Genomic DNA, 25,236 nt, shown 5'->3' on the forward strand with positions numbered 1-25,236 from the left:
ATACAATTGCTAAGTTATATAAAGAGTCATTGTTTTCGTTGTTATCCAGAGCGCCACTCCTCACGTAACCCAAAAAGCAGAAATAAGTCAGAGGAATGCAAATAAATACTCAACACCAAAACAAACGTTTCGTCCACGTATATGCTTATAAAAATACTAGCGGACCCGGCAGACGTTGTCCTGCCCGGAAAACAGCTACCAAATTTGATTGCTTACATACCGATAGCAGCGCCACCTACCAGGTCCAATTGAGTTAAAAACTACCCTATCTCCCAAGTGGGACCAAATTACAGATGCTTACAAAATTTGATAAAAATTGGTTCAAAAGTTTCGGAATTTATCGCCGACATACATCGTGACAAGAAATTTTTATGTATATGATTTCTCATGATCAGGTTTCGAATTAGCGATCGCTAACAGCCTATGACCTCTACGCGAACCTGACGCCAAATTCAATTAATTCAATTTGGGAATATAATCAAATTAAATTAAAATTTTCTCAGAATATTTTAGATAATTGGGGTAGCAATTAATCTAATAAAATATAATTTTATGACTTTCCATCATCTAGAAGAGATTTCACGTTACATCATTATACAAATTAGATGCGAGCGCTGTTAAATATTAAAGTGATCGTGAATCCATTACTTTTAATTGAATTCTCATTAAAGATAATACATATATTGTAAGTACATTTTTATATAATATAGGTATAGATAATCTAAAATGAGTAGACTGAATAGTAAGATCCGTCCTGGATTTGCCTATAAATTAAATATATATACTATTATTATTTTATCTCTTACATATATATATATATATATATATACAAGTGATTTTTAGTTAAAATACCTGAATTATTTTTGGAATAAATACTTAATTAACGTATTTTGCAACATGACTATAACTATGACAAAAAAAGTTTTTGAATGCAAAGCGGAAACTATAGAATTTATACCAATACCAAAAGTAAGTATTTTTTAAAATTCTCACCTGTGAGTTTATTATTTTAGTTGATACGTGTCATTTATTAAAGAAAAACATACCTGCTAGAAATAGTTACATATAAGACATGACGTCCTCGGCTCGTTGGACCGACGATCTACGTAAGATTGTCGGTGTAGGCTGGATGAGGATTGCGGAAAACCGGGATGTCTAGCGCCAACTTGGAGAGGCCTATGTCCAGCAGTGGACTGCGATAGGCTGAACTCACTGATAGAAATAGTTACACATAAAATACCGATGAAAGGCTTAGTGAATGCTCTAATAAGATAGGAATGATAAGAAGAGAAAACATTTGTATCTGAAATAATTATGTATAATTAAGGCTTAGGGCATCCTGTCTAGGGGACTAGAGACGACCGAAGAAAAAAAACGAGCACTCGAAAGTTAAAGCAATTTCAATTCATTCTTTGTAGTTCACTTAAGGATAGGAAGGACGGGGAAAGATTGCTTAGGGCATCAAGTTACCGTAACCCGACACTGAGTAAGATACAGGTGGTTATAAGCAGCTATAAACATCTATAAAACGCCAAAAGAATCGTAACGGTATTGCTAATTCTTTCACCGCTAACCACGTAGTGTTTGTTACTCCAGGAGTTCTTTTTAGGAAGTTACCTTACTACAGGAATTCAATAATGTTTGAAAATAGTAATATTTGGGAACCCTTCCATATGAAACGCTGCAGAAACCACAAAAAGAAATATTTTTAAAGTAAATCTTCGTGAATGCGTGACAAGAGCGTTCTGAAAAGTGCGATCGGGCGAGGCGGACGGAGCAAGAGAGAGCGGTGCGAACACACATTTTTTTCTCTCTTTCTATCTTAGCCAGTTACGTTGCTATATCTATCTAAGAGAGTGCATGCCTATTGTTAAAGTTTTTTTTTTTAAATTAGATAACATACTGAAAGGACTAAAAGTTGCCGTACAAACTGATTTAAATATATATATATATATATATATATTTTTTTTTTTTTTTTTTTTAAATCAGTTTGTATTGTGTACATGAATTCGCTAGATATCAATAAAACATGCTTGAAATTAGGAATCTTAACAATGGTACAAAATTCTCAACTAACTTTTGATATTAAAAATACTGAAACCAAACTACAAGAGTCATACAACTTACTTATGATTATGAGAACACCCAACAAAGGGTCACGCATCGTATTCTAACTAGCGATGGAAAGAGAATACGGTACGACTAAACTAAAAAAAAAAACCATGGCTTAAGCCCGATCATTCATCAAAACGGCCTGATCATTGCAAAGCCCATCCACGGCCCGAATCTACTCCGAAGCTCGTAGGATCAATAGGGTGTGATTTATTATTGGCTAATCGAACAAAACTATCAGAGCATATCGCTTCTGACCGTAAGTGATATTTTCGTACTGGGTTTTTGCCGCTAGAGATTTGGCATATAAGCAAAAGTCGATAAAATCGGTTTTATTTCATTGTGTCACAATTATTTATAAGAGAACACCATACAAAACTTATAAATCAACCATATAATAATTATTATTGTTACGAAACTAAAATAAAATAAAAGTAAGTTGTCGTGTTTAGTTTACAAATAACTATTATTTTGACAACTACATATTTATATAGACTAGGCCGTTGGCGGAGTTTGTAGTGACCCTGCTTTGTGCTCCGAGGGTTGTGTTCGATTCCCACCCCGAGTCTGGGTGTACTATAAATATTTATTTATATATTAATATATGGATTATTTATAAGTATGTTTATCGAAAAAAAAAAATGTAGCTATACCAGTCAGCTGTTACCTATAACACAAGCATTAAGTTGCTTAGTGTATTGTGTAGATATTTATTTATTATTATTATATTCTAATATTATACATTACTAGCTGTGCCCGCGGCTTCGCCCGCGTTTAAATCAGTGAGTCACAAAGTTTTCCCGGCAAACTTCCAGTGAAACTCAAAATCTCATCAAAATTGGCTTAGTCGTTCCGTAAACCTTCCTCTTGAAGCCCTCTCTCCATTGGTAAAACCGCATGAAAAGCCGTTCAGTAAATTTTGAGGGAATCGATTACATACACGTTTGGGGCCTTATTGTTATAATACACTAACTGTTGCCCGCGACTACGTTCGCGTGGTTATGAAGATATGCATTACTATCAAGATGTTTAAGCAAATTATTTTTTTATTTCAGTCACTTGAAATGCTTATCACGCTGCATAATTTTTTAAGAGGCAAATTCAGTATAATTTATTAGTTATTTTTATAAAACCTCTCTATACACCACATTTTTAGTTTTATTTTCAGGCTGCAGTATAAATAATCTAGCAGGCGAACTTATAGCTGCTGTATATGTTTCATAAAAACTATCAACCCCAATCAAACGCCCTTAGCAGTGGAATATCAAAAAATCCGTTCTTAGCGGACGTTTACTAACTATAACCTACCTCCCTGCTAAATTTCATCTTTGTCCATCCTGGATGGATGGACCATCCAGCGGTTTTTGACTTGTCGTGATGAGTGAGTCAGTGACCTTTCTCTTTTATATATAAATATAGATTACGATGCATTATTTGGACTCCTTTTCACCATCCATAGAGCATACATTTTAAATTTCGTCTCTTACTTTAAAAACATAGGCCTTTCATACAAACTTCTGACCCCCGTTTTATCCTCTTAGGTGTCGAGTTTCGTAAAATTCGTTCTTAGCGAATGTTTACGTCCTATACTAAACCTACTTGCCAAATTTCAAGTATGTAGGTGTTATAGTTTCGGAGATTTCGTGACGAGTGAGTCAACCTAACATCCCCCGTTTTAACCCCAAAAGGGAGTTGGTTTTTAAAGATACATTATTTGGACATCTTCTCACCATCTATAGACCATACATTTTAAATTTCAAGTATCTTACTTCAAAAACATAGGACTTTCATACAAACTTCCAACCCCTGTTTTATCCATTTAGGGGTCGAGTTTCGTAAAATCCGTTCTCAGCGGATGTTTACGCACTATAAGGGACCTACCTGCCAAATTTCAAGTTTATAGTTGTTATATTTTCGGAGATATCGTGATGAGTGAGTCAACCTACCATCCCCCGTTTTAACCCTAAAAGGAAGTTGATTTCTAAAGATACATTATTCAGACACCTTTTCACCATCTTTAAAGCATACATTTTAAATTTCAAGTCTCTTACTTCAAAAACATAGGATTTTCATACAAACTTCCAACCCTCGTTTCACCCCCTTAGGGGTTAGGTTAGGTTAGGTTAGGAGTTAGGAGTTTCGTAAAATCCGTTCTTAGCTGATGTCTACGTCCTATAAGGAGCCTACCTGCCAAATTTCAAGTTTGTAGGTGTTATAGTTTCGGAGATTTCGTGATGAGTGACCTTTCGCTTTTATATATGTATAGATAGATAGATAGATAATAGTATAATGTTTGGGTCTGTGATTCAAATGTGAGTGTGATTCAAAAGTTGAAGAAATTTAATAAGATCGTCTCGTGGCGTACTTCTGTTCTTCGGGGAAGATAATTTTTTCAAATCTGGCGAAAAAAAAACGTTTCCGACCATGCCATATTTCAATAAAATTTTATAAAGAGATTGCTGTACTTATAGTATACATGTATAAAATTATTGTTTCACACGACTAAAGTAAAACTTCTTTGGCTCCTAGAGTAATATAAGAAATGTAACTCTTTCTCTTTCCATCTTCACTAACTTATGTCTCCCTCTTAACTCCCATTCGCGTCGCCGGATCCCACTTTTCGTAACGCTCTCGTCACGCATTCACCAGCTAACTCCCCGAGTTCAGTGTGCGTAAAGAAATTTTACTTGAATAAGCTTTCGTAAACTACCCTTCAAATACTAACAAAACGTTATTTTTCCCAGTACGTCCGCTTTGGGTGCGATTGTTAGGAGGTAAGCGTCCGCTGGTAGCAGGGAGACGTACAGAGCTAACGTGTCAAGCGGTAGGCGCGCGACCTCCCCCTAACATCTCATGGTGGAAGGGGGGAACCAAACTTACCACTGTTAAAGGAAATGTGAGTATTGTGCTTAATCTTGTAGAAAATTCTAGATTTTTTTTTGCTTTAGTTTAATAGTACTGTTAGTTATGAAATTTGATTACGTAATGTTAAGTGCATTTGATTAATTTTGACCAGAAATTTAACTTAGACTAATACTGTAGGTAATTAGAAATAATACAATGGTACAAAAGATCAATTTGCCTTTATTTTATATTTTTATATTGCTTTCTAATGTTTACACGAATTTTAATCATTATAATGAAACTATTGGATTTAATCGCGGTTTATTAGCTGAATCAAAATATTATTTACGACTCTGAGCGCCAAGTTTTTTTTTTCGCTAAAGATCACTACACAATATTTAATTACGATTAAAATCAAATGAAGCTGGTGAAATTCAGTAATTAGTTACAGCACTAGTGTTTAAAAAAAAAAGACAGAATGTAACTGTTTTTTGAGACGTTTCGTAATAATTAGAAATTGCATGCTATAAAGTTAGCACGAAAAGAATACTTCCAATATATTCTATCTAATTCTTTAACGCGCCAAAAAATGTATGTATTTTTTAAAAACACTATGTTATTAATAATTCTTTTATTGTTTCTTACAGTTTCGTACCAAGTAAAGTTCTAGGGTATTTGTCAAATATCTACTTCTTCTTCTTCTTCAAGTTAAAATGGCTTTCAATAGCGCCAAATGAGCACAGATGATTTCGCCAATGTCACGTAGAATGTCAAATGCCTAAACCGGCCTCTTATTTTGTGACGACTATAGTTATTGATATATGTATTAAAGACCTTACTATATAATTGTGTTATCAATGTAAATATTGTATTTTTTTAGTATGCTTAAGTAAATAAATAAAAAAAAACTAATATTTGTGTAATGTTCGTGTATTTAAGTGTTAAAATAAAAACAAATATCTATAAAGATGTAGGACATTAAAATACATGTATGAAAATTAGCTTTTTAGAAGAGATTTCTCTATACAATTTAGTTTTGTTGTTTAAGTATAGTTTTTATTATCTTTATTTACTTATTATTAATAAAAAAATAAAGTAAGTAACACAAGTCACCGTTACTATTAATTTTAAGTCCTTAAAAAACTTACGTGTATCATATAAATTTCGACCTTAATAAATATATAAATAATATTTCTCCTTTTTAGACTTCACCGGATGGAAACATCACCAGTAGTACACTAAGCTTCATACCCAGTATCGAGGACTCCGGTAGAGTGATTTCCTGCAGAGCAATGCAGCCAGGACTTTCATACCCCGTGCGAGAAGATGGCTTCCAGCTTGAAATACAACGTAAGAAATTTCAAGGATTCATTTGCTCATTTGGCTTAATTTCTTCCTTTTATATTATATTTTTTTTTTATCGTATTTGTTTTTTTTTTTGACATTTTTCGCTTAGCTAGTGTTTTCATTTAATGTTGTGTAAACCTGTTAACGATATTAGAAATGAACCTAAAATATAAATTACTATATCAATTTGTATTGGTTAAATAAATAAATAATACTAAAATAACGCGGACGATTTTGCCAATGTTACTTAAAAGGTGTGATTAACGCGATCGAAGTTATAAATTTCGCTAAATTGTAAACAATAATTTAGGCCATTATAAGCCATTTAGTTTCAAAACACTTCACCTAAAAAAAAGTTGAAGTTAGTAATATCCTAGTCGATTCCCATAAAGGAAATGGCAACTCATCACTGTCACTCAGCTTAGCCACGCTCCTTGACCAATTAAATCAAAGGAAATGGAAATTCCGTGTTCGTACTGACCAGTTGAAGTAAGCTACTCGGACTGTGTTTCAATGACAATTTTTAATTAGTGCATTATAATTTTACAACAGTCGGACCAAGAAGAAAAGGCGGCTCAAAGTTTGAAATTAAATTTGGACTTAGATCACAAATAATGGAAATTAGACAAAACTATCTTATAAAAAATAGAAAAGCTTTATGGTTGTAAATTCCGTTCATTGTGATATTGTAATTATGTCACTGTCGTCAACCGAGTGATAAATTTTAGCTATCTAATGCTCGCTATCTAATCTGTTGTTCCATAAATGTTTAGAGAGATTTACGAATTCGTTTGACTTAAATTCGTGACTAACTATAATTTTATATCTTGTAATTAGGCATTCCTACAATATCGATCGTGGATTTTGGCATTTGTGTAGATATTTCTTAAATAATGATTTTACGTATAGCTTACACTAATAGAAATAAAATACTGTTTGATAGTACGACCATCGTGGTCATCTGGTGTCATTGACCATCTGGTGGAAGACCACAATGGTCATGACATTTAATGGAAAGAATGGTAAATGAAGATGATTAATTTTTCTCTTTATTTTTTTTTAAAGAAATCACAATCCCTGATTTTGAGAAAAGAAAATCCCAAAAAGTTTTCCAGAAAAAAGTATGAAAAAGGAAACAAATAATACTCGTATATTTTCAACTGTAATCTCGCGGAAATATCAAACACATTATGACCTTATATCGTCTAAATTTTTGTAGATTTGCCAGTTGTCAAGTTAGAACTTGGTGCCAATTTGGACGCTTCAAAAGTTGTTGAAGAATCCGACGTTTATCTGGACTGTATGGTGCGCGCCAATCCTTGGCACACGCATGTCCACTTTACTCATAATGTAAGTATTAGGATTTTTTAGAGTTATTTTTATGCCTTTCTAGACTTAAAAACGATATTTATTTGTACTGTCTAAGATCATTCTAGTGACTATGAAGCTGAAAATTAAGTTGTTAATTAGACAGTATTATCCTCTGAAACTATCAGATCAACCGTATATTTTTTTTTCAAAACATCATTTTTAAGTTCATAGTCTAATAAATAATTTGTAAATGTTTATAATGTTCTTCTCTATAACTCTACGTCTAACAGTAGCCGGGCTGTAATCATAAATATCTGGCAATCTTACTTATGTCATTTTACTTAGATATATAATAAGCATATAGTTACATTACACATATGTTCCTTAATACCTAAGACAATTATAATTAATTTGTAAGCACAACTAATTGTTTTCTGAACATAAAAAATTTACATTAACTGATATGTGGCCAGGGTTCGACAGTTCGCGGCGGTAATGGCGTGGTTGTCGCCAACCAGAGCCTCGTGTTACAACGGGTATCGCGAAATGCAGCGGGTGCATATGTATGCGTTGCGCGTAACGTCTTAGGAGAGGGGTATAGCGAGCCACTCATGTTGGATGTCAAGTGTAAGTGTGATTTGGTTTTTGATTGTCGTCACTTAGAGGTGAGGTGGTTGTCGTCAAACAGAGCCTCGTGATACAAGTGAGTAGTGACGCGTGGTGAATGTGTATATGTGTGTTGTAATTTACACACAGACATACCCCAGGGGTACAATGAGCCGCTCGCGTTGGATATCAAGTGTCAGTGTGATGTATTGTGCAAAGCTTCGTTTTGTAGCGTGCGTCACGACATCCGTTGGGTGTGCTCGTAATGCCCTGGTGGTGGGGTACAGTAAGACGCTCGTGGTACGTAAAATGTAATTTTGTCGTATTGTTTGATGGTCATCACTTAGTGGCAAGATGGTCTCCAACCAGAGTCTCCTGCTCCAACGCAAGTTGCGATGTGCGTGGGTTAAAATTTTAAGTAATAAATAAAAACGTTCAGTGTGTCTAGCTCTTAAGATAAATAAAACGTTTGATGTTCACAGACAGACCTAGATGCAAGTCAGAGCATGCAGTGACCTTACGAGTGGGACGCGGGGAGACTGTTGAGATTGTTTGTGATCTTGATTCAAATCCGAAGGTACATACATATAACTCATTAAATCATACCACACATTAGTATACATTCCATTCCAAACCTATGTACGAAAAAATCAGTCAAATAAAAGCAGAAAGTAGAAAAAAAAATGTTTTCTTTTTTGGTTTTTCGTAAATAAAATACTTGATCCGTCTAATCCGCTTTAAGTTACTGAATTCTGTGGTTTTTACTAAATGGATTACAAGAATTCGATTCATATTATCGATTGTTTTTTTCCCCATCAGGGTCCAATTACATATCAGTGGTGGTTCAACAACACGACTCATTCCAAATTCGAGCTTAACACTTCGATCGCTCACGAATATGGTCGCTTTGGTAAGTGCAAATCCTTATTTACACACTAAAGTTATAAATAATAATAATATTTTAATTTGATCACAATTTATAGCAATAAAATTTACACTGCATAAAATTACATTCAATACTAAATTATGCAGTAATGGAATGCTTATAGTAGTGTGGCCAAACATAGATCTGCCACTCTGTATTATGCTGCAGCGCTTATTTTTAGTCAAGTCTAAAACGGACTGTTCTGTATCAGTTCTGAATTAAATAATAAAAACAATATTGTATTAATAATCTTAAAAAAAAAATGTATAAAAATTAATATTATAACTAAGCAATGAAGCATTCTAAAATTCCTCTACCTACTTATTTTCTCTTTGCCCGATGTTAATATTTATTGCCCAAACACTTGTTTTGTCATTTGTTTTTTAAACTATTACAAATCTTAAAGTAAAATGTAAAGTAATTCAGGTATACAAAACTCTTAACAACACCAATGTTTAGGTAGATACTTGTTTACGGTTAACACTTCGAGCGACTACGGCGCGGTGCAATGTGCCGGTACTAACTCAGTGGGTCGACAGAGCGAGAATTGCATGTTCCTAATTTTACCAGCCGGTTAGTATGGATTTGTTTCTTAAATATTGCTTGAGATTATTAGGATATGTCAAATGTTGTTTGAAAAAAAATTGTGTGTTTTGTTAGTATTTTACTAAGAAAATAATAAAAAGTAACCTGGAATTATTAATACCCGTACATATTATCTACGTTTAATATAATTACACAAATTTTTTGGTTATAATTTCTTTTTATACTTTATATACCTATATATATATTTTATACATAAATGATTTATTTTGCTCTAGAAAAACCATCTCCGGTCATAAACTGTGCTATTAGTAACGTAACCGAAGATTCATTGTTAGTAATTTGCGAGGCTGGTCATGACGGCGGTTTAAAGCAAGACTTTTTACTTGAGGTTAGTGATTAACACAATATACTATTTAGATTATTATATGATTGCTTTTTACACTTCCTTGGCGTTGAATAAAGTGTGCAAAATTCGTTCATACATTGCTGTTTTATTTATTTATCTATTTAACACTTTATTGCACATTTGAAATCACATAGGGAAATTGCAATATTATAACTTAAAAATATGCTACAGCGGTACAAATTCTAATAGTGATCTCTTACAGGCAACCTCCAAAAATAGAAAAAAAAAATGTTGAAATAAACAACGAAACTTAATTATTTTTCTAAACTACATATTATATACAGTACTCGTAAATAAAGTAAATTAAAATAAAATAATTCATTATACGTACAATAAGATATTTACATATACATTTAATATAAAAATAAATAATAAAATAAATGTACCTATGTAACATATAACAAATATTTTCAAATTGTTATATATGTATTTTTTATGAACATTTGCATATTTTTGTTTTAACTTCTTTTCTTAATAATATTATGATATCATCAGGTATTTGACCTAACAACAGGCACACTGCTCCGTAACATGAGCAGCGAAGAACCAAAGTTCGCTATGTGGGGTCTATATGGCGATATAGATGTGTCTGTGCGCGCGTATAACAGCAGGGGGTCAAGTGAGCCTGTGACGATATCGGCGAGCTTGATGAAGCATCCGCAGCAAGAGACGGGTTAACATTTTTATATTAGACTTTATTAATAAATTAAATCTTTCTCAATTCTTTACCTTATTTATACGTAGGAAAAGGCATATGCCCAGCAGTGGGATGTTACAGGCTGGATTGTCAATATTGAATTATAATTGTGTTTTTGGATGATCTTTGTGGTTTCATCGAAGGGGATAAAGGGTAAAAGTGCCACTCAGAAAAAGGAAAAATCAAGAATTGATGAGGATATTGCTTAAAATAACTTTGATTTTGAGATGTGAGATTTGTAATTTTTTTTAAGTATTTTATTTCATTTTATAGTCACTTTACCAGTCCGAGTGGAACTGTCGACAGTTTTAGCGACAGTACTTTGTACTGTTGGTGGCATCGCCGCTGTTACTATTGTGTTCGGTTTTGTCTTCTGCTGGAAACATTGTCACAGAAATAATGGTATTAACATAACTAATATTGTTATTTTTTTTTTATTTGTCCAGTATATAATTATGTTATGATATTTTGTAGATAAAAACGAAAAGAAATTAAAGAAAGATGAAATATTAAACACTCCTTTAAACTCTTCGAAGGAATGTGAAAGCATTGATAGTTTGGGTGAGTTAAAATCATTAAGGAATGAGTTTTTCGCTAAAAGGAAAACAATTTAGTCGTTACCAACTTTGGCAATTGTAAAATTACTCAGAATAGAATGTTTTTAGAGTTTTATTTGACTTTTTTTTTCAGACAAAAATCCAGACATAATACCAATAGAAAACAAAATTAATGACAATATTTCGAACAAATCGTCTACAGCAGACTACAGCTCAATAAGACCGTTACTCTCAAAGACAGAAGCTGATACATACGATATGAACTACGAGAGACATGACCACAACCAAACTTACAGCCAATATGTCCAATTACATCCATTGGATTTCCGAGTGCATCAGTATGGCTCAAATATGCCCAACGTTGGGTCAAATATGCCAAATATAAACAGCTTCAGACCAAACTTACGTCCAAATACAAATGTCGGTGGTTGCCGTGCACATGACAAATTTTACGTAAATTGGTTGAAGTATAAAAATTCATTACCGCTAAGTACTAACGGTTTGGTAAGTTTTCAGCACTTGAAAATATTTTTGAATTGCAGCAAAATGTGCGATAATTATTTTACTTTTTATTTGAGCTATTTAATAGTTAGTAACTCCATAAAGATATTGTTGAGGTAGCTTTACAAGTAATAACAAAACTAGAATATGTAAAAACATCTTATTAGTTGGAAATATATCTCGAATTTTAAGCTTAAGTAGCAAAACGACAAATATTTTTATTATTCTGTCAGTTCTTGAGACGAATTACTAGATTAGAGCACACAGCTAAAATATCCACCTTTTCAGCTTCCAACGGAGCAATGTGCACCTTCAGAACTTTACCCAACATCTGCCTATGGTACTATCAACAGGAGGCCTATTGTCTCAAGACAAAATCCAGACCTAGAGGCCTATGGGCCACACTCTTTGACAGAGTTCCATAGGGCTTCGCCCCCAGTGCGAGTCAATGCTGATAGCAGTGTTTATTTTAATAAGAGTTTGTTGCGAGGAACAGGTACAGGTGAGTTGTATAAACACTAATTCGAAATGATTCCGATTATTTTCTGTATATTTTTTTATTAATATTGTGTTTTATTTTAACAATTTATTCCTCGGTAACTTTTAACATCTTTAAGTTTAATTTTGGATTGGTTTTCATTCAGCTGTATAATTTTTTTAACTAAAAAGTTTTTGTATTTCTCTTCTAAAAATATAAATATTTTGGCCATCGTGTGTTTAATAATATCATATATTTCAATTTTTAATCACGTTTTTTCAAAATTCTGGATATCAATTATTCATACTGATTAAAAAAATTCACAGGAAGCTGTACACAATTAAACACGAGTTTACCGATTTTAAAAACCGATAAAAGCAACACGACACACACTGCCAGTGAGTCGGAATGCAGATGAGATATCACTGAAGACAGTTCACAACTAAAGACAAAGTTATAAATTAAAAAGTGACTAAAAAGTTTTTATTAAATAAAGTGTTAAATAAGCGTTTAAAAATTAATGTATGACCAGTGAATACGTAAGCGCATTTTAATAAGTTAATTCGTGTTAAAAAATAGTGAGTTGCCAGTGCAAAAAATCATGTGTAAAAAAATAAATAAATTTGTGTATATTTGTGTATTTTCAATCATACATACATACACAATATTTTTTGATTACTCTCTTTTGATTCCTACTAATAAAGTACATTATGTTAATATCCTATTTTTCATGTAATTAACTATACCTATAGAATGTTATGTGGATAAACATTTGTATAAATTTTGGATAGGTTAAATTGTTGATTATAATTGCAAGTATAATTTTAATTATTTTAAGTTTAAGTATCAAGACTGATATTTTAAATTACAATAATAATGTTAGATTTTCTTATATTTCAAATAAGCATTTATGCTTTTTATATTAATGTTTAAAAAATTGTAAATATACAAGGTGTTATTAAACTGGCGTCCTTCCATTTAACTGCGACATCAGAATGGATATTAGAACGTCAATATGTAATTTACTAAGCTATAATGCTTTAATAAAAATAATAAAATTAGTTTTAAATTTTTTTTATAAAATTATCGTCGTGTGTACGTTAGTGTCGTGTCAATGACCGAGTCATCTGAATTTTACAGTTGTTTGTTGGTTATGGCTAATTTCCCATGTCTTCTAAACATTTTTTTTTACAAATTTGCCCATTTTAAATTTACCCAATGAGCAGTACTTACAACGCCTTAAAATTTTTTTTCACGTATAAATCGGCTATGGTATACCTCCATGTGTCTATATGGCCATAAACGGAAGGACGCCAGTTTATGAGTTTAATATCACGCATAATTTCCACATTATTGTAAATAACCTAATTTTAACTAAAAAGTTGCCATTAAAAAATCTATGTCTGTTAAATAAATAACAAAAAAATATGTTCGGACTTTTTTTATAAAAAATCGGAATAGTATATACTTACGTAATAACGTTTTGTAAAAATGCCTTTTCTTTTAAGAATATGTAAAAGTACTAACCTGTTTAAAACAAAAAAAAAAACAATCGAAATATTAGCGCCAAAATGAGCCAACGTGCTACGTTAACGATAAAGAAAAGATCCCGTTTAAAAATAAAATAGAAGTAAATAATATTCCGATTAAAAGTAAACGACGTTTAAATAACACATATATAAGATGTTTAATTTAACAAGTATATTATAGACATGTTGTACATAATCAGTGGCGTAGCTAGGGGGACAAAGGCCCTGGTGCATAGGGAAAGAATCGGGCCCTCCTCCCCTCTTTCCGCGTTGTTTGAACTTGTATTGGCCTTTTTTTTTTTAATTTATTTTATTTTATTATTTTTTTTTTCAAAGCTGAGGTTAGAAGGCCCCCTGAGCTCCGGGGCCCTGGTGCACTGCACCACCTGGCCCTATGATAGCTACGCCACTGTACATAATATATTTATCAAGTTATGCTTTACTATTGAGAATTATTATAGATGTGACTTTTATAAGTATATGTTTTTGAAATAAAATGATAAATTTATGTTTGTATCATTTCTTAAAACAAGAATTATTTCAAGAACCTTTATAACTGTACTAGCTGACTTGGCAAACGTTGTCTTGCCGCTAAACGCTATTTAAAAATAGGGGTTGGTGGTAGAAGGGTGAAAATATAGGGTTGTATGTATTTTTCAACGCCAAATCATAATAAAATAAAAAATAAATAATTTATCTAAAAATTAAAAAAATATATTTAGGGGTGGACTAAAAATAGATGTTCGATTATCAGACCTACCCAATATGCACACAAAATTTCATGATAATCGGTCAAGCTGTTTCGGAGGAGTTTAACTACAAACACCGCGACACGAGAATTTTATATATTAGATGAGTGAGATTAGTACCACAAACGTCTACATGGCCGGTGCAAATACTTGTCATGTTCGGGGATCACACATACCCCGGTTTCGATTATTGTTCGGCATCAATTACTTGCTGAGACCATTATGCGTTGTCATAGCTATCAATGTTGCCAGAATAGTATGAGTGATTTCTCGCCAATGTCACCAATTGTCACGCCGCTTTCAACATAATGCGTCCCCAGGAACTCTAATACCGGAGTTCAAGATTGAGTTCGTATAGATGTACAGCAAGATATAACTTGCTGAGCCGTTCTTCAAAAATGATATGTATAGGATTATTTATGACCGGATTATATATTCTTCCGGAAAATTAATTTATGGGTACAACACTATTTGTATTATTATTTTTTTTGGTTAATTCATTATGGATTATGAAATCAACTCTCAGAGATGAAGCAATAAATATGAGCATGATAACAAATACTTCACAGTAAAAAATTAAATAATTTTTTTATTTATTATTAAATTTTATTTTTATATTAACGTTTATGTCGCAGTTCTTATTGAGTATCGGTTACTGTTCACAAAATAATTTACGGAGTAATTAATTATATTTCATAGAAATACTAATAAAGATATTGTATTCGAAAACGATATCGTTTTTATGGGCTATATAATTATCGCCAGCAATAATGCCTTTTTTTTATTACAGTTTACTTTCTCTAAAAAGCATGGTTGGGTATTTTATGGAACCTGATACGAATATTTTTTTTGATATGAAAGTTATAAAAATCAAAAATTAGGATTTTAAAGAAATGAAATTGTTTAGAATTTTCTAATGTGTGGGTAACACAAAAATAAAATCATACAAATTAAATGAGCGATGTTTAAAATAGTTCCTAAATCTGTAGGTTAGGAATGATTTTCGTAAGTTTTGAATATAAAAATTTTCTTTTCTCAAAATCGTTGGTCCTATCCAGCCAGTCTTGTAATGTTTGTAAGTATTTTTCTTTTTCATATTAATAATAAAGTCTGTCCAATGCGTTGTCGTTTTATTCTTTCTATAGTACATTTTCGATTCATTTTGCACTACACTCTGGTGTAGTGGTGCGTATAGTCCTTAAAAACACCGACGGTTACGGGTTCGATTCCCGGATTGCATATTTGTATTTGTATTAAAAAAAAATTGTGGTTTGGATGTCTGTTCTGGTGGGTCTTCCCACCGTTCCTAGGAGAGTTCGTTAGGCCGTCGGTCCCGGTTCTGATCATAAATATCTGATATCGTTGCTCATAGTGGGGAACAAATCTGCCAAAGAGGCCTGGGCCCAGCAGTGGGATGTTCAGGCTGAATCGTTGCACACTGAATATTTGTACGATATTCCCCTCATATTTGCAATGCAGTGACCATATTTGCTTCCATTCGTATTTGTTTTGCCTATTTCGAATATTCGCCAATATTTGAGTCTGTCGTTATTTCGAGCTTAAATTTTACATTCATTAATCAATGAATAGTAATCCTTTTGTTACCAAAGATAAAGATATTGCTATGTGCTTTAGGTAAATATGAGATAGTGAAATTTTTCAGACAAACCAAAGAGGAAGGAATTTTTGAGTTTATGTTAGCGAAATACTTATATCGCCCACAGCGATATCTACATGACCGCGTACAATATAGTATTTATTTTATATGTATAGTTTAAGTTATGATAATTCATTATTTGTATAATTTTTAAATAATCTTTATTTATACAAAATATTATACATATTTACAATTCAAAACTTAAGAACTAAATATTTACAGATAGTTTTTGTATAAATCATGTCCGCGCGGAATTGTGCCAAGAATGCTGGCAGCATTTCCCCGTTGAATCGCTATGCCAATTCTCTGGGCAAAAAATGCACCAGCCCTCTTGTCACCAGTGGAGGCAATAAGGCGAGGTGTTATCTCATTTAAAAAAAATTTTAGCACTGCTACTCCAAGGTCCAAGTAATTTATATTTATATTTATTTTTATTTTTGTATAATTATTGTAATATAATAATAATGAAATATTTCTTAACGATGAGTAATTTGCATTAAGTTATTAAAAATAGATAAAATGTTAATATTATACTAGTGGTCGCCCAGAGGTCGAAATTCGACCATAATTAAAGAATTAAATTAAAGAAAACAAAAAAAAAATATATGAAAATAAAGAACTTTTTTTTTAAATTTTTAACATGACTACAGACTGACAATCAATAAAAGAGTATAATATGCGTGTACCATGTCAAATACATGGTAGTGTATGTAATGTTTCTTTATTGATTTAGTATACTTTTATGCATAATTTAAAAAAAAGACATTAGCATTCTGCACTCCTTCTCTATATAAACTATACCTAAGTGTGCAAAATTACATACCCCTCCGTCCGCGCAATTTTCGTAAAAAGTGGCAGAGTTTTTGCTTCACGTATTAATTTATAGATATTCTAAATGACTCGTCATAAAATAATTTTGAGGGTGACATTAAATAACGAAATGTTGTATAAACCGATTCTAAGCCATATAAGATTGATTTTATATTTGTGAACTTAGTGATATTGATTACTACGTGAAAACTCTCTGTGGAATCTCTGAATATAACCCATAAAAGTAAAGATTGCTTCTCATTAATATAGATTGTCACATTTAGCATTGGTATCTAGTTATGCATGCACTCCAGCTCTTCGTCTTAGATTAGTAGGTAACTGTTCCGCTGCGGTGGACTCTGCCCAGCACACCCTCGAGGTGTGCTCGAGATGGGCGGCGCTACGTCGCGATCTGACGACAGTCCTCGGAGGGGACTTGTCACTGCCGAGCGTTATCACCGGTCGCTCGGTGACGACGAGTTCTGGAAGGCGATGGTCTCCTTCTGCGAAACAGTAATGTTCCAGAAGGAGAACGACGAGCGGATGAGAGAGGGGGCCGCCGACGAGGCCTCCGTCCGCAGGCGACGAACGGGGGTGCATAGGAGGCGCTACTTAATGCGTTTCCAGTAACGCCCCTGTGCCCATGTCGGGCCGGGATGGGAACCCGGTCCTGCTAGACATGGCGTCGTCGGGATTGTTCAGAGGTGAGTCGGACAGTCCCATGGAGGAGAAGTCTGGTCTTTTCGCCGAGGCCAGCCTGTCGCTGGAGGGATCCTGTTGCCTGCAGACCCGGGACCCTCCAATTAAAGCGGCTGAAGGCTCCCGCAGGGGTTTTGGTCGGTAGTGCACCCCCAAGTGCTAAGCCGACATACGGTCTAGGAATGCCTACCCGGGCATCCTGGATATCACCCGTAAATGGGTTACCCTGCAATATCAAAAAAAAAGGTAACTGTTCCGCTGACTTAGCATTGACACCGGGCAGTTCAAAGAATTAAGTACGGAGACAAACCATAGATATAAATTAATTCTTGGGTTTGTTTTGAAGAGACATGAATGTATTAATATATTTTACGGGAGTCAGAAATATAATAGCCTCCAAATCGGCAACATGTTTCTCGTTTCATTTTTTTGAAGTTTAAATATAAAATAGTTTTTAAAAACCCTTTTGGCCAAAGATAAATTTTGACTACCTAATGTTTGTTTGCTTACATAATTCAAAATTTAATAAATAAATCATTTTATACCTTCACTATTTTTTTATTTTATGTAACTAACACTTTATTATTAAAGCATGTACATAAGTGACGTAGTTCTCAGCTAACACCATAACAACAGTGATCGTACATCTCGTTGATGCCTTTGAAAGTTACGCTGCATTCTGTAGACAGTATTTATCCAGGCATTGTATATATACTACATGTTACTATGTACTTATGTTAAGTATATTCAAGCATTAGTTTGAACTTTCTTATAAATAGTATTAAATTTGCAATATATTCTTCTGTGGACCTTTCATCTTTCATTAAAGTTAATTTAAACAAACTTAAAGGAAGGAATTTTTTTATATCAATAATATTTTTAATAAAACTATTATCAATTTTCGAATTATTATAAATCAAAAATGATCACAAAGTAAGATTGTTCTTACGTATCGTGATCACTACGTCATTAAAGGAGGCTTGAACATCTGTTACGGAACCGGTGAGCGCACGTGACGTTATCCCACCCGCATAGACTTGAATGGAGTTGATGGAGTGACAAAGATTTAACTTGAATGAGTTTTTGGGGATTCATTTATTTCCCAAAGAATACATACTCTTCACTTACAAGTAAATATGAAGCTTAATATGGGTATATAATATTGCACAAAAATAATACTGCTTATGATTTGGAATAGGTGTGATAAAATGAACTTGTATAATTAGATGTTTAGATAATTTAGTTTTTAGTCGGTTTATTTTATTCTTAATCTATGTTTATATGTCTACACTAACCTTAATTCATTTTTAAAGAAATAAGATAAAAGTTAATACGGTAACCGAACGTAGGATTTGTTTGACTTCAAACTTTATCGTATCCTATCCGCCACCCGCAGTGGAGCAACGTGGTGGGTTAAGTTCCAATCTTCTGTTACGAGGAGCAAGAGGCCTATGGTAGGTGAGGTAAGGGCACAAAAGAAAATAAACTACTCAAAATCTGGAGCAGACAGACTGGGGAAGTACCTCGACCTTACAGAAGAAAGAAGATTACAGCTAAATAATAATGCTTTCAAGCAGTGTTGTGTTCCTGTGGTGAGTCCTTACTCAAACCAGGGCTCCTGAGTGGGGGTAGGGTCGGTAACGTGCTTGCAGTGTTTCTCGTGTTGCAGGCGTCTATAAGCTACGGTAACCGCTTACCATCACGTGAGCCGTACGCTTGTTTGCCGACCTATTCGTATAAAAAAGGGTACATCTAAAAAAAGAAAGGTTTGCCTGAGATGATCGCTATATCATTCATACCAATTAATAAAGCTTCCTAATTAACTATTTTGAATGAGATAATCGACCTAAACGCTCGTTCACGTAGTACTTAATTTCTTTGAAGGCATTTTTGTTGAAAGTAGTAATAATTAAACTACTTGAAGTATAATGGGTTTTTATTACCATAATGTGAAAGAGAAGAATTTAAATTAAGCTAACTTTTTTATTTTAGTCATGCCAGTATAGACGGTGTCCTTTGCAAAGCAAGTTCTAAATTACAACGCCATCTACCGTAACCTATACTGTACTTTATGTAGAGTTGAGTTTGTACGACCAAACCCACTAGATGGAGCTATGAGATACACGAATATGGTACAGTAAGCAGTAAACGAATGTGTAAGGTCCATACTAACCAAAGTTATCATATTTTTATTTTTAAAAACATATTGAATATCCAATAATTTCACTTTTATTTTATAAGTATTCCGACCAAGCCATTTATATCTAAATTAATGAACACAGTTGGTAAGTTTCGCAAATTTTTGAAACATGAATGCGAATTTTATGTTAAGTTAAAACTTTTAGACGGTGCGTAAGGTCACACCATTGAAAAAACCTAGTCGATAATTATTACTACAATATTGTAATATTAAGCGATCCATAATCTCAATATATTCTAGACTTAGTATTAAGTATTTTTATAGTTTGGAAATCAAACAGAATATCATCATAAAACTTGAAGACACGTTTCATTACACTAAAGTTACTGAAGTAAACAATCGTAAAGTAGGATATGCTTTGCATTATTGACAAACTTCGTTAGTTTATCGACAGTATGGCGTGAGTAGACTTGTGCTCTACGTATATCGTAGCTTTAATACTGTAGTTTTAATACTCTGAGTGTTACGTCAAAGATGTAGAGCTACGAACTTCACCTACTTCTATACAAAGCAATAACAGTTTAAACAGTGTAAACAGTTTGACTGTTTTGTTTGTGTTATTATTATAAAAGAGAGGATTATTATAAATACATAGGTTTTATTTATTGATATAATTTCCGATTATAATTTAAATTTAATTCATTGTACTCACGACTACTACGATAGCAACATTCAAAAGACACAAAAAGTTGATAAAAGAAGAAACAATATAAAAATAAAAAGAAGACTAATTACTTCAACATTCGTATATTTAGGACTTTGAGTAAAATTTATTGGTCCTAAATTAGAGTTAGACTTAAAAGTTTTGTGAACGGTGTGGCTTTGACGTTTGATGAATGTGTATGTGACCCTAATGTGGTTTTGTCAAATATATGTTCTCGTATACTTATAAGATATCTTTAAATAAAGTATTTTGATGTTATTTAATTAATTACATGAAATTATTATTTCCGAGGACTTTATTATAACAAAAATAAACATTTTTTTTTTGGATTTTATCGTAGTTATTTTAAGTTTTTTAAATGGCCGACGTTTCGGATACATTACAGCGACATGGTCACGGGACTCCACTGGACTCCTGTAAGTAATTTTATAGTTGTGCTGTAAAGTGTGTTCAATTTACTGTCGGCAAAAGAAATTGTGTACACTAAATGATTTGTATCTACTGTATTTTATAACGACAGATGATTATTTTATTTTAAAAATGTGCGATGCTATGTGTCGTCCTAATATCAATATTTCTAAACAAATGTTTGAATTTGTATAATATTAAACAACAATCACAATATGGGCTAAGATTAAGCGATTTACTAAAAATATATTTTTTTAGAGCAATAAAATAATAATAATAAATCATACTACGCAAAATAAAAATACATCAAAATACAATATTTAAGTAAATATAATTACTCATTTAATAATATCCAACAGAGTCAATATTACTGCATGAAGAAACGCGAACACGGAAGCCATTAAAGTAAAATTATTAACGATGTTGGTAGAGTTAACGAATCGTCCTTGATTACACAATCTCTTCCTAATTTGTATAACAAGACACGCGGAAACGATTGACTGATAAGAAAAGTATATCTACAAGTATATAGATAAAATGAATAGGAGAAATTTATGTACCAACATTACATCCAACTGACTGACTGATTGACTCCATAGTTTGAAGTTTTTTATTACAGTCAGGATATATATGTACCTACATTAGTTTTTTTTTTTATGTCACGAGGTCGGTAAACAAGCGTACGGTTCACGTGATGGTAAGCGATTACCGTAGCTTATAGACGCCTGCAACACCAGAAGCATCGCAAGCGCGTTGCCGACCCAATCCCCAATCCCCCCAGGAGCTCTGGTCACCTTACTCACCAACAGGAACACAATACTTCTTGAAAACAGTATTATTTTGCTGTGATCTTCTGTAAGGTCGAGGTACTACCCCAGTCGGGCTGCTCCATGTTTTGAGCAGGAAATTCCTGCTGTGCTCTACCTCAGTTAAAAGTTAGTTATACCCGTGCGAACAATTCGCACTAAATAAGAATATACATGAGTTGATTTGAAATTGAACAAAAAATGTAGCGACCATCAATCCTGTCGACGTTGTTTCAATATTAAAACGTCATATAAATAATTTTAATAATTAATTAATTTACAAAAACAAAAGTAATAATAATTAATAATAATATTTAATATAAAATAATATAAATATTTAATTTTAGTTACTGATACCGGTAGAGAAAGTAATTATCTATAAACTGATATATAATTGATGTGGAGTAATTGTGAGGTTTTTTTCTAAAAAGGGAGGCAAACATCTTAACCTTAGCATATTAATATATATGACATATCTTCTATAATATAAAAATGAGTCGCTGAATGTGTTGCTAAGTGCAAAACTCGAGAAAGGTTGGACCGATTTCGCTAATTCTTTTTTTAAAATATTCCTTGAAGTACGAGGATGGTTCTTACGGAGAGAAAAATTCTAAAAAAAAATAATAATAATAAAATGAAAGAATCGACTGTTAGGCGATACGAAGTTCGCCGGGTCAGCTAGTCTTGTATATAAAATTCTCGTGTCACAATGTTAGTTACCATACTCCCCCGAAATGGCTTGACCGATTTTTATGATTTTTTTTTGTGCATATCGGGTAGGTCTGAGAATCGGCCAACATTTATTTTTCAGTTATATGGAGTACCAATTAAATTGTTTTTTTTTTTTTGACGCGCCCAATAGGAGATCCACCAACTCCCGTGGGTAGACTCGCTAACCTAATATTGAGTTGTAATTTAACTGTATGTTCCATGAAGGAGAAGTCCGGCTTTTTCGCCGAGGCCAGCCTGTCGCTAGAGGGATCCTGTTGCTTGCAGATCCGATACCCTCCAATTAAAGCGACTGAAGGCTCCTGTAGGGGTTTAGTCGGTATTGTGCCAAGTGCTGAGACCAACATACTGCCTAACCCGGGATGTTACCCGTAAATGGGTTCCCCTGCGATACCAAAAAAAAGTAACAATGTTATAAGATGTTTATTTATTATTAATAATTATTTACTGAAGTTTATGTGATTTTTTTCCATAGGGATACACGTCGGTAGTTAAGGACCCCGAGATCGAAAAAGGCTACCTTTTAATCCCGAAAATGTGGTTCCTTATAGATTATGAAAAATCGTTACATGTGCGACTGTACGTCATTGTATCACTTTTGTATAAAAGTATATGTATATGTATATTTAGACTGAAAATCATATGCACAGGTATACTACTTCATCATTTATTGATGAAGAACTTTGCATCAGTTCAAATCGAAAATAAATATTTAGATGTCTCTGCTGAAACTCCTACAGTACAAGTTACAATTAATTTTGTATCTTATTGCAGAGAGTGGAACAAATTCTAAATGGCGTAGTTAACAATTTTAGTTAACAATTTATTTCTTAGTAAATGGATTTATACGATAAATTAAACAAGCCATTTTCAAATTGTGTACAATGAAAATAATATTTTAATACAGTACAAATATTAAGCGACTAAAACGCTTATTTCGTTAACACTAAGAGCTATTTTTCAAACAACACTAGACGCAAGAAAATGAAATTCATAATTTACTCTTGTACACTTCTAAAATATCTAGAGCATGAAAATGTCCAGAGAAGTGGAAACGGTAATTTCGATTGAACCAAACTATATGGTCGGCTTGAATTCAGACAATTATTTTTTATACATTTATATCGAAACTATATATACAAAAAAACTATATATACATTTCTATAGAACGTTATAACGTTATTTCCATCAAGTTAAGTGACCAAAAAGACTATTTTTTTAAAGTAAAACAGTAAAATTTTGTACCAGAAAGTGTCTGTCGTTAGAAATTTATTTCATTATTTTGAAAGCACCATACATCTAAAATAAATAATGCAACGTTAAAAATTAATAAAATGTCAGATGAAATGTCTTTTAAACTTATTTCATTGCTGCAATAGTTTGCAAATTCTGAATTGTGAACAATAAAACGCAGTTGGTCACAATACGGACGGTCTGATCGTGAGTACCTTTATTCATCATTACAGCCTATACAGTCTACTGCTGGACGTAGGCCTCCACAAGTTTACGCCAAAAATAACGTGAACTCATGTGTTTTGCCCATAGTCACCACGCTGGGCAGGCGGGTTGTTGACCGCAGTATTGGCTTTGTCGCACCGAAGACGCTGCTGACCTTTATTCGAATGCTGGGAAAGCTGTATTTTATAGTATTTTATTAGGTTCTTTACGTTGTAAGGATTGTATTGTAGATTATCTTCAGCTAGTTTCGATCTTAAACCAACATTGATAATGTTTCGAAATCAATAGTAAATTAAATACAATTCGTTTTAAATTATGTAACTAGCTGATTCCACAGACCTAGTCTATTTTGCGAGATGTCAAAGACATAAAGAATACTATATCGTTATTTTTTTCTGAAATGTTTCATTCCCTAAAAAGCTTCTACGATGTGTTAAATCTATATAAATAAAAATGAATATTGCTAAGCGCATAATTCGAGAATGGCTCGACCAATTCGGCTAATTTATTTTTTGTATGTTCCTTAAAGCCCATGGAAGGTACAAGTATACATACTACAAAAAAATACTATTTGTTTTTGACAGAACAAAGTTTGTCCTGCTAGCTAGTAATATTAATATAAAAAATGATTAAATATACGAGTAGTACTAAGCTGGATCAAGTTGCAAGTTTGAAATTATTTCAATCGTTACGTCATTAGAGGTTGTTAAAATCTCTGGTGGCGGCGATTCGGCCCTGCCTGCGTGAATGGGTTGAAAGGAGACACGGTGCGGTGTCGTTCCACTTGGCACAGGTATTGACTGGGCATGGCTGCTTCGGCCGCTACCTGTGCCGAGTGCTGGGGCGGGAGCCAACGTCGAAGTGTCATCACTGCGACGTCGGCGCCGAGAACACGGCGGAGCACACGCGCGCGGACTGTCCAGCGTGGAGTGAAGAGCGTGCCGCCTTATCGGCAGTTGTTGGGCTGGATCTCTCGCTGTCGGCTTTAATTAGGGCTATGGTCGACAGTGAGGAAAAATGGATAGCAGTTTCCTCCTTCTGCAATTCCATTATGCTGCAGAAGGAAGCGGCAGAATGGGAGCGAGAACAAGATCCAAACTCGCTCCTAATTCGTCGCGGAAGGCGCAGTCAGCGACGCAGGGCCTACCTGGCCAATCTGCCGCCGTAACGCCGGACTAGTGGACGATAGGTCGGGGT

General features: G+C 33.4%; 1 protein-coding gene across 1 annotated transcript in view; it reads left to right on the forward strand.

The window, feature by feature from the left end:
• Positions 1-25,207, forward strand: part of LOC123667420 — a 45,128-nt gene extending 19,921 nt beyond the window's left edge. The window contains exons 8-20 of the mRNA XM_045601323.1: positions 4,857-5,008; positions 6,162-6,306; positions 7,523-7,653; positions 8,088-8,241; positions 8,703-8,797; positions 9,040-9,130; positions 9,605-9,718; positions 9,967-10,079; positions 10,593-10,770; positions 11,068-11,196; positions 11,269-11,355; positions 11,485-11,855; positions 24,740-25,207. Of these exons, the coding sequence (XP_045457279.1) occupies positions 4,857-5,008; positions 6,162-6,306; positions 7,523-7,653; positions 8,088-8,241; positions 8,703-8,797; positions 9,040-9,130; positions 9,605-9,718; positions 9,967-10,079; positions 10,593-10,770; positions 11,068-11,196; positions 11,269-11,355; positions 11,485-11,855; positions 24,740-25,207 (2,228 nt within the window). The remainder of the gene's footprint in view (positions 1-4,856; positions 5,009-6,161; positions 6,307-7,522; positions 7,654-8,087; positions 8,242-8,702; positions 8,798-9,039; positions 9,131-9,604; positions 9,719-9,966; positions 10,080-10,592; positions 10,771-11,067; positions 11,197-11,268; positions 11,356-11,484; positions 11,856-24,739) is intronic.
• Positions 25,208-25,236: the final 29 nt, after the last annotated feature.

This window comes from Melitaea cinxia, chromosome 28 (assembly GCF_905220565.1).
Source record: "Melitaea cinxia chromosome 28, ilMelCinx1.1, whole genome shotgun sequence".
Classification (NCBI taxonomy): Eukaryota; Metazoa; Arthropoda; class Insecta; order Lepidoptera; family Nymphalidae; genus Melitaea; species Melitaea cinxia.